We start from the raw sequence: 13,350 nt of genomic DNA, 5'->3' as shown, positions 1-13,350 counted from the left end.
GGAAAAAAACCAAACTGTAACATGCACCTTTAAAGAGAATATATTTGAGGCTACAGTGAGCCAAGATAATGCCATTGCACTGTAGCCTGGGCAACAAGAGTGAAACTCCGTCTCAAAAAAAAAAAATATATATATACATATATATAAAATACACATATACATATATATGGCGTTCTCATGAAAGGAGTACTTTGAAAGGCTTCAACAAATGAGGCAAAGACATGAACAAGAAATTCACACATACAAAAAAGATAAATGGTTGGCTGGGCATGGTGGCTCACGCCTGTAATCCCAGCACTTTGGGAGGCCAAGGCGGACAGATTACTTGAGGTCAGGAGTTGGAGACCAGACTGGGCAATATGGTAAAACCCCGTAACTACTAAAAATACAAAAGTTAGGCGCATGCCTGTAATCTCAGCTACTCAGGATGGTGAGGCATGAGAATCGCTTGAACCTGGGAGGCAGAGGTTGTAGTGAGCCAAGATCGCGACACTGCACTCCAGCCTGGGTGACATAGTGAGAATCCATCTCAAAAATAGATAAATAAAATAAAAGAATAATTAAAAAAAAAAAAGAAGGTCCGGGCGTGGTGGCTCATGCCAGTAATCCCAGCACTTTGGGAGGCCGAGGCGGGCGGATTAGAAGGTCAGGGGTTCGAGACCAGCCTGGCCAACATAGTGAAACTCCATCTCTACTAAAAATACAAAGAATTAGCCGGGTGCGGTGGTGTGTGCCTGTAATCCCAGCTACTTGGGAGGCTGATGCAGGAGAACCACGTCAACCCAGGAGGCAGAGGTTGCAGTGAGCTGAGATTGCACCACTGCACTCCAGCCCGGGTGACAGTGCGAGACTCTGTCTGGAAAAAAAAAAAAAAAAAAAAGAAAAAGAGAAAAAAAAGAGAAATGGGCAACAAACACTTTAAAATTACGTTCAAACTTACTCATAATCAGAAATGCAAATTAAAATATCATTTTTTTTCCATCTGCTAGTAGGCAGAGAGGAAATGGAGAGCTACACTGATGAGACTTTTATAGTTAGCATTAAAATCTATTACTTCTGTAATTCACACATGCATATTCACTCAAGGAAAGTATTAAGAATTGTAATATCTAGTGCTGACAGAAAACAGGTGCTTTCATATACTCCGACTGTAAAATGCTAAATACCAGCTTTCTATTAATAGAAGATAATTTGACAATTACATGCTACTCTTTGACCTGGAAATTCCACTTCAATAATTTATTGTAAGAAACTAGTTGGAAAGGCAACTAAAAAGCTATATGTAATGGTACTTAGTATAAAACTGACAAGACTGTACATTCTATCACTAGCCAACTGCATAGGACCAGTGTTATTATCCCAAAAACTGACAACGAAATGAATGTGTGATATATGGGGGAAGTAATGGGAATCTTGAAAGTAGTCTTGTAAGTTCACAGTTTTGGCAGATTCCAGGAGGTTGCATCAATCTGCTTTCATCTGTTCAAGCAGTGTTTCTCAAAACTTGGTTCCCAGAACAAAGGCATAAAAATCATCAACGATTTACTGTTAAAGACAGAAAAGCTTGATCTATTACATTTTTCTCATCTGAACTTTCAGATGTCAAAGCTACTGCATTACATTCTAATAAAGGTGGAGATGTACACAAAAAAACTTTAAAATTTATGGGACCAGATCTCTGGGTTGAAATGTTTCATCTATGCCAAGGGTGTAGATATTTGATCTAAATATTTTAAGATGTAATGAATATGAGTGTACTCAGTTGTTAAATGTTTTAATAAGCCAGAGAGTTGGCTACCTTATACAAACTCTACCTCCCTTGAATACGTAGGATCTAAAAATTCCTTTCTTTAAAAATAAATAGCCACCATTTTATCTTACTCTTAAAACTTTCTCGATAAAAACTTGAAAGCCATCTATTTAACTTCATAAAATGTGCAGAAAATGCTACTGGAACAAAAATCGTAATTATCACTTAATGACACTTGGGGACTGAAGATATTCAGCTGATTAAAAGTATAATAACCTAAGAAGAAATAACCAAAAATTCTCAAAATTTTTTTCTTATTACCAACTCCTACCTATAACACCTGATATGTGAAAAATTTTTAAAGGTTAATTTAAAACAATTCATTTCATGGAAACATATACTACCTTGGAGGAGTTGCTGTACGTTTTCATTTCCCATCTGTAAAGCAGTAAAGCCCTGAAGGGATATAATGTTAGGATCACACCCATAGCTCAGGAGTAGGCGGCAGGTTTGTAGATGACCACAATAAGCAGCTCTGTGTAGAGAAGTCTGACCAAGATTATCCAAAGCATTAACCTTAACAATGCAGAAAAAATTGAAGTTAGCCTGCAATGCAAAATTTAAAACCATGCAATCATGTATTTAACACTTTTTACTACTTTTAAGTCTCAATTCTTTTATGAGGCCTATTATCCAATGCCAAAGCAAGTATTTTTGCTCCAATCTAGAGAATAAATTTACCAATTCATGAAGGCTACCATCAGAAGGAAGACCCAATTTTGGGTTAAATGTGAGATGCTGAATAGTAATTGTGTTTATCATTAAAGCATTCACAGATTCACAGATATTTAGAGCTAGACATTGCCTAAGAAAGTTCAACCCATGTATTTTTACGGATCTCTAAAGTGTAGAAATGTAAAGATTAACCCCAAGATAGACAACTGTAACAAAGCCAAGATAAATTAGCATTAAAATGCTTATTTCTATTGGTTTAATCTTCTCCCTTATTTATTATGTAAAATATATAGATACACATACTATGGAATAGTCACACAGTGGAATCACTCAGCAATAAAAAGGAACCAACTATTGATACATGGATGAATCTCCAAAACATTATACAATGTGGTAAAAGCCTTACACAAAAGCATATATTTTGCATCATTCCATGTATGTCAAGGCCTAGAACAGGCACTTTTATGTCAGAAAAAATAAAATGGTTATCTGTCAAAGTGGAGATTGCCTGGGACTGTGCATTACTTCTGCCATGAGATAATGTTCTGTATCTCTACAGGAGTTTTGGTTATACAGGTGTATGTACTAGTCAAAATTCGGCAAATATGCGTTTAAGATCTCTGCATTTCACTGCATTCAAATTTTACATATAAAGAAAAACTGTAAACAAAGATTAAACTCTAGTTGATGTGCATGTGGAAGTATTTAGGAGGAACAGTCTGCAAATTACTTTGAAATGTGTGAAAAAATAAGATATTGGTGGATGGAGGGAAAAATGGAAAGATATGTAATAAAACACTATAGTAAAATGTTAGTAATAGAATCTAAGTGGTAGGAAGGTATTCTCTGCAAAATTCTTTTTACTTGGTTATATCTTTGAAATTTTTCACAGTAAAAAAAATCACCTGTAAAACTCCACCAACCTTATCCCTACCTCCCTGCCTTGGAAATAATTATTCAACATAACTAAGAAATTAAGTTCCTCAGTAATCAATCCTGTGGACAACAGTGTATTTTGAGACACTGACCTATTCATACTCATGGAATCAGATAATATGTGAATGGGAATATAATCAAGATCTCAATAAACCTAAAACTAGAGTATGAATAGCTAGGCTCCATGCTTACAGGGCCTGAAAAATTGATTTAAAATGCTCAGAACAATCAAACTGTTTATTCACATACCCTAACTCGCTGAAATGTGAAAAATACCCACTTAAAAAAAAAACTTTATCTGGGTACCACTTTATGTTAGGATTAGGGTGACCACTTGTTCTGGTTTGCCTAGGACTTTCCTGGTTTTAGCACTGAAAGTCCTGTGTTCCCAAAAAACCTCAAGTCCTGGACAAAACTGGATGGTTGGTCACCCTAGTCAAGATTGTTTCATTGAGTGTCACAACCCTAATTCAATATGCATCCAGATATTCTTCAAGTAATGTACCACAAGTACGAAAAAAGCAATCAACAAACAGTTATAGAACAGAGAGACAAGATATGCCAAGCAGTCAAGCAGATATAAACTTTATTTTATTCAATAATTTACAATAGGAAAAATCAAGATTATACATTATCAAGAATTCCCCCAAATCAAAGCGAAATTAAGACACAGAGAGGCAACACAAAAAGAAATTAAAGAACTCTAAGTGGTTTCTTGAATGAATGGAAACTCAAGAAAGGACAGGTAAGAATAAACTATTCTGCAAATTTCATTTATGGAAGGGCCTCAGAGGCCATCCAAGGAGAAGAGCGTCTATTCCTTTCTCCCTTCATCTACAGCACATCTATTCTTTCTCTGTTACAGAGTATACTGAATTTCAGCTAAAGATTTTGTTTGAAGGAGGCAAGGATCTGTGGCTAAAAACTGTAAAAACTGCTGTATTAGGTGACTACTGTCATCTCTTCCAATCTGAGATAATATGTATATCTTTTACTGAGTAGTACTTTTAAAAGTTCCTGGGTAAGAGATGATTTCTAGCTTTGATGAAAGCGTATTTGGTGAATAAAATGCTTTGTGCACAAATGCCAACTAAAGAACAGTAACTTATCAACATGGGGAGCTATTATGTTTTTTGTAAAATTATTTAAATAATATACTTCCTTCCGTTCAAGTCCTTTGACTTAGTTACAGAAATAACAGAGGGTAAAAACAAGAACAAAAACGAAAGCAAACAAACGGTGATTGGGGTAAATAACAGAAGTTATCATGACAACCAAGAATTAGAAGATATGGGTGAGAAAAGACGATTAGAAAAGATGATAGGTCGGAAAAGTCCTTACGGATAACTATAACCTGTGGGCTGTGGTTAAAAGGAATGGAGGAGGGAGGACATACAGGAATAATGTGTGTCTGAATAAACCCATAGATGTTCTAGCAAAAATTAGATATAGAAAAGGTTACCTGCAGGACAATTCTTAAGCATAGTAATCTATGCTTAAGGGAAAAAAAGTAATACTCATGAGAAAGTAAATCGTTTAGGAAGTCAGGCATTTCACCTGCTAAATAAAAAATAACTCATTGGATTACCAAAGATTACCAAAAAGGAAGTATACCTTTGCTTCATGTTTCACCACTACTTCAACAACATCATTATGAGCTTTCTCAGATGCCACGTGCAGAGGAGTCAAGAATCTTAAAGAGAAAAAGTCAGCCAGACAGTGAATATATTTTCCAAAAGAGTAAAATCTCAATAACATTAAATTATTAAATGTATACTTACTCTTTCGTCTTTTCATTGATGTTTGCTCCTTTTCTTAGCAACAGTTCACATATTTGCTTTCTTTTGGGATATGGAGATGCAGCAGCACAATGCTAAATAATTTAAATTGCAGCATTAATCAAGGACTATACATAACTGATTTTAAGAACATTCGTGTTTCCCATCAAGAACTATCAAGTAGTTATTTAATCTTTTTGTTTTACTTTTGACACAACTTTGCTTTTGACTTTTGGTTGAACAGAATTGCAACAATTACCAAATTCTGACAGGGCCTGAAAATCCTACCTATCAGATAATATCTATTATTAAATATTCCAATCAAACTTTACAGTTGTCCTGTATCTTTGAAAAAGCTATCATTGGTGTGATGAAAACCTTAATGTGACCAATATCCTTTTCAAAACTGTTTCCAAGTGGCACTGTGTTGATGCATTTTAAATGTTAAGAAAACACCCCAAAGGTTGAGGTTTCTTTACATGAAGAAATAACAGAATAAAGCCGGACGTGGTGGCTCATGCCTGTAATCCCAGCACTTTGGGACGCCGAGGCAGGCGGGTCACCTGAGGTCAGCAGTTCAAGACCAGCCTGGCCAACATGGTGAAACCCCCCCTCTACTAAAAATACAAAAATTAGCCGGTTGTGGTGGCATGCGCCTGTAATCCCCGCTACTTGGGAGGCTGAGACAGGAGAATCACTTGAACCCAGGAGGTGGAGGTTGCAGTGAGCTGAGATCATTCCACTGCACTCCAGCCTGGGTGAGAGAGCAAGTGACTCCATCTCAAAAAAAAAAAAAAAAAAGAAATAACAGAACATTCATCAGTTCTGGATTCTGTTTGGTAATAGCACTGATGGAACAGCTGATAAGCTGAGCAGTACTTATATCTCTCTCAACTAGTTGCTTCGGCAGAATAAGGAGCATGCATTACCTCTTTGCAAAATCAGTGGTGGAAAATGATATAATCTGGAGTTTGAGGCTGCAGCATCTCTATGTATGATGTATCCAGGAGGAAAGGAGACAGGAAGTCGAGATTTGCCAGTTATAAGCCTAAGCCTAATATCTGCATAACAGGTGTTCAATAATGTCTGAATGATACATGACTAAATCAATGTATATATGTTAAGTTAAAACTGAAACCTGAAAACCTACAGAATAAAGATTCTGGGTAATTTTTCAGCTAAGTTGCTCTATACATCTAAAAACACAATACATATGAAATTTGTTATTTGATTTTAACCTGTTGTTAATCATAAAGTTTATCGGATCCTCATGACTTTGCTGCAGATCCATTCTTTGATGTTGTCGTCACCAAAATCATTCCTTTATCCTAAATAAAACCAATTCTAATTGGACAACATAGTTCCTTTGGTAGGTTAAGGGTAATCATCCCAGGACATCTATTATGAGAGCACAGAGACTGGACATGGTTTTTTAAATACTTTTTTTTGTTTTAAAATCACATCCACCTCAAATTACACCCTGCTCCTCTGCACCATCATGGAGCAGGGCCTGTAAAGCTCTGGGAACCTGTAAGAAACTGCTACTGCACCATAACCACTCACCAACACATCTCCTAGTGTGTTTTAAGGTTAATTACAAAAACGAGTTGCTTAATAGTAGTATGTATATTTAGGGGAAAACAACACGTAGTATTAGCTTTTCAGACCAGAATTTTCCATGTTAGTCTTTCCAAGTTTCTTTGTACAGTTTTAATGCTGTTGTGGTTTTAATTTTGTACTAGTATTTCTTATTAGTCTACAGCTTAACTATTTTTTTTTTAAATTTAGATGTTTCTTACACGCAGTAAAAAAGGTCCAAAATGCTTTACAGGTAGGTTTCTACATAAACTTCATAGTTTACATTATGACATAAGGAAGAAAACTTATTATAAAAGATATTAGGTAAGTAAGGCTTACCATCAGTTAAATCTGCTTCTACACACATTAATTTACTTATCTTCTCTTACCCGAAGCACATTCTGCAACTCATACAACAGGATTTACTTTCTTCCTTTTACATTTCTACCTTTAAGTTTTTTTTCACCTTTCAGTTTTAAGGTAGCCCCTGATTTTACCATTCGCTCTCTTACCTTTTATCACGTATCCCTATTAGCTCCCATTCTTTTCTGTTTTTCCTTAGGCTTCTCTACTCACATCCACTTTGTCATAGCTCCACAGTTATTATTACCTCTGTCAGGGAAGTAACCTCTAAAATACTTTATGCACATTCTAGATTTAATTTTGAAGAAGGAAGCGACTACACCAAGTGTTTTTATCTGGATGGTGGTATTTATTTTATTTTTCATTATTTTCATTGGGTTCCAAAATTTCTAACTTAAGCATTCATTTTTATAACCTCTAAAAAAGCAAACGATATGTATCATTTATGATAATAAAAGCATTACATATAATACATGCCACAATCTGAACAGATTTTTTTCTTCTGGAGATTCTCGAACTGATAATAGCTTGGCCTTCTGCAGGGTGAGGCTGTCTATTTTTTGGCACTGTTTAAATTTTAAAAAAATATTTGTATAGGCAGTAATTTTTTAAAACTACAGACTCAAAAAAATGCTAGTTCTAAAAGTAGGATATTATTATTAGTTTAGCACGTTCTTGGTTATTGTATTTTAAAAACTTAAATCTGAAACATTACCAATGCTGTTTCATGTGTTTGAGGATGCTTGAAATTCACCATTTCCAGAGAGAGATGTTTTTTGATTCGAGTAACATCAGCTTCTCGTGCAGCTTGCAGCAACGAGTGGCCTTTAAATTCATCTAGACGAAGAAAAAGCATTTATATCTATAACGAGATCAAATTGAAAAGGCTTACCTAAAAGATACCTAGTATTTTCCTTGAAATTATTTTCAAAATAATCTTCCAATATAGCCAGATTGAGGCTCTAAAGATATTCTCCAAATTTAACCCCTGAAAACACACAGGGGTACTCCAGTTCCCCTCAGTTATGGTGCAACTGTATAGACATATGGCCTCAAGAATGTACACAGGTTTAGCCCATGGCAGAATCATGGTCTGTTCTAATTCATAATTCATTTTGGGATATCTGGAATACTACAATATATTCCTAGACCAGAGAGGTTTTAGAATTTTTCAAGCACAAAATTTTTCTCAGTAAAGAAACAGTGATCTCTACACTGACATCATGGCTATAACAGACAGTTTTGCTCATACCATCAGGGAACTGGGAACTAGACAAGTTGGATATTTGGAAAAGCCACCTATGATGATGAAAAAATAAAAGAGGTTTTCCTTAAGATTCTCTTTTACTCATCAGACTTGTGGAACTACCAATTATTCTTTATTATTCCAGGATAATACAAATCCATTATAAGTTGCTTATTTATATGCACTAATACCATATCCAAACTAGGTGGTTATTTCTCACTACATTTACTTCAGCTATAGACAGAAAATCAAAGAACTGGGGCCAGGTGCCAACAAATATTAGATGTTAAGATCTGGAGGCTGTTTACAAGATGGCAATCTTATGAAGCTGTAACTTCACAAATTCATAAGCTTCATAGATTAAACAGAAAAGTCATATCAAAGATGAAAACCAAATGCTTTCATTTCAAAGGCATACCATCTAATAAGTCTAATACAGTACATATAAAAAGCACATAAGTTGACTTGAAAAAATTAATACAAACATATTTTATTTTCATAGCATCTTAAATAGAAACTTCCAAATTATTAAATATGCTAAACAACATGGATACCCATGGCTAAGAAAAATATTCTATTATTTCAACATTTCTAAAAACAAACAGGAAAGAAAAAATGTTCAGTTTATTGATATAATATCCTACCTGAACATTCATAATTTTATACTCACATGCTAATCTTTCTTTTAACTGTGGTGTGGGAGCCAGGTCTATAGCACTTTTATTGTGACAATTGAGCAGCGTTGGGTCTGCACCATAACTTAAGAGAAGAGAACATACTTCAACCCTGTTCTTAGAAGCTGCCTCATGAAGAGGAGTGAACTGCCACAAGTCCATTGCATTTACACATGCACCATGCTGGAGAGCAAAAAGCATCATATATTTAACGTTCAATTTTCTAAAGAACTCAGAATTATTAGTACTGTGTAATTTAACATCATACAGCTAAAACAGGTTACGTTCCCAAAGTTCACTTTTTAAGCCAATTATTTCAGAATGAGTATACATTTTTCCCAAAGGAAAAAACAGTAGCTGATTGCTAGGCCTACCCACGAGGGTCTACTTAACTTTTCTACTTTTAAGAACAGTTAAGAATGAAGCTTTAGATTAAACCTGCATCTTTTCCAAGAACGAATTCTCCTCTTGAGGGATAGCTGACATACAGTGAAACACACAACTTTGATGAATTCTGACAAATGTATATATCTGTGATACTATCACCCAAATCAAGATATAAGACCCTTTCATTACCCCAGAATGTTTCCTCATGCTCCTTTTATAGACAATTCCTGCTCCCATTCTGGCCACATATGAGATATATCTGTTCTTCAATTTCATAAAAATGGAAGAATATAAATTTCTAATGTATGTACTTCTTTGTCTAGATTCTTTCATACATATGTTTCTGAGATTCATTCATGTTGTTGCATAAGTAGTTCATTTTCATTGTTGAGGAGTATTTCACAGTATAGATACACCATAATTTGCTTATTTATCATCCTATTAAGGGACATTTGGACTGTTTCTAGTTGGCCGGTTGAGTATCTCTAATCTGAAAACCTGAAATGCAAAATACTCCAAAATCCAAAACTTCTGAATACCGACGTGACGCCACAAGTGGAAAATTCCACACCTAACCTCATACACACAAACTTAATTCAAGCACAAAATTATTAAAAATTTATACAAAATTATCTTCGGGCTACGTGTATAAGGTGCATATGAAACATAAGTGAATTTCATGTGTAGACTTGGGTTCCATCCTCAAGATATCTCATTACATAGTATATATGCAATATTCTAAAATCCAAAAAAATCTGAAATCTAAAACACTTCTAATCCCAAGCATTTCAGACAATGGATAGTCAACCTGTGTTACAAATCAGCTATCATAAACATTTCTTTATGAACATATACTGTCATGGTAGATATAAGTTTAACTTTATTAGAAACTGTCAAAAGAGTTTTCTAATGTGCCTATAGCATTTTATACAGCCACCAGCAACATTTGAGTTCCAATTGCTACATATCCTTGCTAACACTTTCTATTGTTAGACTTTTTAATTTTAGCCGTTTCCAAGTACTGGAGTTGGCTAAGCATGGAACACTGAAGCCATACTAGTTTAACCGATCAAACACAAATTTCCTACTACAGCATTCAACTAAGGTGAACCAGCTTCTTACACTTTCAATATTTTCAACAATGGGGAGCTAATTTGCAGCCAACATGGCTTTTTATAGTTACTAGAGAACTTCTGTTGTTAGAAAGTTTTCTTCTACATTAAGTTAAAATATGCACTCTTAACTTTCATCTGTTTGCCTCTGGAGCAAAAGACATCATAAAGGACACTCATCTTTTATATCAGATGGTTTCCACTTATTCTCGTGGTGGCCCTCAACTAAATATACTTGAGCTTAAAAAATTCATTAAAAAATAATTGGCCGGGCGCGGTGGCTCAAGCCTGTAATCCCAGCACTTTGGGAGGCCGAGACGGGCGGATCACGAGGTCAGGAGATCGAGACCATCCTGGCTAACACAGTGAAACCCCGTCTCTACTAAAAAATACAAAAAAAATAGCCGGGCGAGGTGGCGGGCGCCTGTAGTCCCAGCTATAGGGAGGCTGAGGCAGGAGAATGGCGTAAACCTGGGAGGCGGAGCTTGCAGTGAGCTGAGATCCGGCCACTGCACTCCAGCCTGGGCGACAGTGCGAGACTCCCTCTCAAAAAAAAAAAAAAAAAAAATAATTGAGGCCAGGGGCAGTGGCTTATGCCTGTAATTCCAGCACTCTGGGAGGCCAAGGTGGGTGGATCGCTTGAGCTTAGGAGTTCAAGACCAAACTGGGCAATATGGTGAACCCCTATCTCTACAAAAAATAAATTAACCATGTGTGGTGGTACCACGCCTGTAATTTCAGCTACTCGGGAGGCTGAGGTGGGAGGATCACCTGAGCCCGGGAAGGTTGTGGCTGCAATGAGCCATGATTGCGCCACTGCACTCCAGCCTGGGTGGCAGAGTGAGATCCTCTCCCTCTGGCCAAAAACAACAACAACAACAAACAAAACCAAGAGCCTAAAATCATAGATTCCAGTGTGGTTTGGGTGTGCAGAGTACACTGCATCCATGATTATATTTGCTTGCAATACTATTCTACTATTGGCACAAAATTATGACAGCTTTTTAAGTTGTCATATTACAATTTATACTTTGAGTTAATGGATCATTTAAACACTCTGTATTATTGTTTAAATTAAGAAGTAAACATCAAAGCATTTTCTCCTCTCCCATCTTGTTCCTGTGCGACTTATTTCGTGAACTTAAGTGTCCCTGCTGAGCCCCATTATATTTAATCTTACTGGCTTCAACCAAAGCTTAGAGCCTGGTGAGATGGTTTTGACCCTGGATTCTATCAACTTGAATATTAGTTATCCTTCTCAGCTTCATGTTAATCTGCAAACTGGATAAGTATCCCTTTTAATTTTTTATCAAGTCAACCATAAAAGTGTGCATCACAACAAAGATAAAGACAGAAGCTTCAGGCCCCACTGGAGGTTCCAACATTGCCTTCCAAGCAAAGAAATATCAGTCAACACACTGCACAGTGGTTTAATTAATTATGACTCTATCTGACATAATTTTTCCCTCCACTCTAGCCAGATCTGTCTGCTTGCTTCCTAGTATTCAGAGACTATGAGGAAGAATGTTAAGAGAATTCCCTGTTAGTCTTGTGCCTGTTAGTGCCAGACCTTCATTATTTGAATGCTTTGCCCAGGGATCATGTCTTAGTGCCTTCCATGGCTAGCAAATGCCCTGGTCATGGAAAGCAGTCACTGGGTGTTTGCTGTTAAATGCCAGCTTCTGCTAGCCAAACTATTTAGGCAAGTGTTGCCAATTGACTCAGCACTGCTCAGAATCTGCATTCTCAATCCCTATCTACTTGTTTTCTCCTGACTTTGCTTAACTTTACTACCCTGGTAACTATTACACCCTCACGTTAGCTAACCCCCTCTGTAGGTATGACCTCTAGTCAACCTTTCATTCTTATTTAGTAAAACACTAGGTCTTAGGAAAACACTACTCAGTTGTCTTTAAGTCCCAGTGCAATCTGTTTGATGTTTCATTCTTATCCATAACAACTTTCTAATGTTCTGCTGCTGGAGTCAAGATTCAGTTTTATAAGAAGTAAAAGCATTACTCTCACAAATGTATAACACTACAGCCACATTATAAGTTTAATAAGGTTTATATGCTACTCAGAGTATCTAATTATTATTATAAAGTTGTTTCTACGGGAAAACGTATTTCATAAGACGCAGGCCCAAAAGGAACCACAGAGGCATTGGAAACAAGTGTCCTCTTTCTCTTCCCATAACAGCTGCAGAGAGTGGGGAAAAGTACTGAAGGGGTAGAATGGGTGCAGGGTAACAGAAGTTAAAGGGTATGGGTAACATCCTGGGATCCACTCCCAAGGATAATATATATCTTCTACTCTCACCTAAAAGGGATCAAAATAGGAAGTTTCGGGCTGGGCTTGGTGGCTTATGTCTGTAATCCCAGCACTTTGGGAGGCTGAGGCGGGCAGATCACCTGAGGTCAGGAGTTCAAGAGCAGCCTGGCCAACATGGTGAAACTCTGTATCTACTAAAAATAGAAAATTAGCTAGGCATGGTGGCACATACCTGTAATCCCAGGTACTTGGGAGGCTGAGGCAGGAGAATCGCTTGAACCCAGGAGGCAGAGGTTGCAGCGAGCTGATTGTGCCACTGCGCTCCAGGCTGGGAGACAAAGCAAGACTCCGCCTCAAAAAAAAAAAAAAAAAGTTTCTTGCTAGTCTTGGGAACCTGTTTGTTAAACAGTTGTTGAACATACTGGAAGAAGTGAACCTTACCAAATGGGCCTGCTCCAACTCAAAGTACAATTGGCAAATCTTGCTATTATATCTGGTGGTTTTAACAAAATATGATTCA

At 36.6% G+C, this 13,350-nt stretch overlaps 1 protein-coding gene across 2 annotated transcripts in view; it reads right to left on the bottom strand.

Moving 5' to 3' along the window:
• TNKS2 (tankyrase 2) overlaps positions 1–13,350 on the bottom strand; it is a 67,420-nt gene that overhangs the window by 30,783 nt on the left and 23,287 nt on the right. For both annotated transcript variants that reach the window (XM_025395589.1, XM_025395588.1), the window contains exons 8-12: positions 9,057–9,243; positions 7,856–7,977; positions 5,203–5,294; positions 5,036–5,114; positions 2,155–2,326 (exon numbers count right to left, since the gene is read on the bottom strand). In XM_025395589.1, the coding sequence (XP_025251374.1) occupies positions 2,155–2,326; positions 5,036–5,114; positions 5,203–5,294; positions 7,856–7,977; positions 9,057–9,243 (652 nt within the window). The remainder of the gene's footprint in view (positions 1–2,154; positions 2,327–5,035; positions 5,115–5,202; positions 5,295–7,855; positions 7,978–9,056; positions 9,244–13,350) is intronic.

This window comes from Theropithecus gelada, chromosome 9, assembly GCF_003255815.1.
Source record: "Theropithecus gelada isolate Dixy chromosome 9, Tgel_1.0, whole genome shotgun sequence".
Classification (NCBI taxonomy): Eukaryota; Metazoa; Chordata; class Mammalia; order Primates; family Cercopithecidae; genus Theropithecus; species Theropithecus gelada.
The sequence above is the reverse complement of the archived record's forward strand: the minus strand, read 5'-3'. Positions and strand labels throughout refer to the sequence as shown.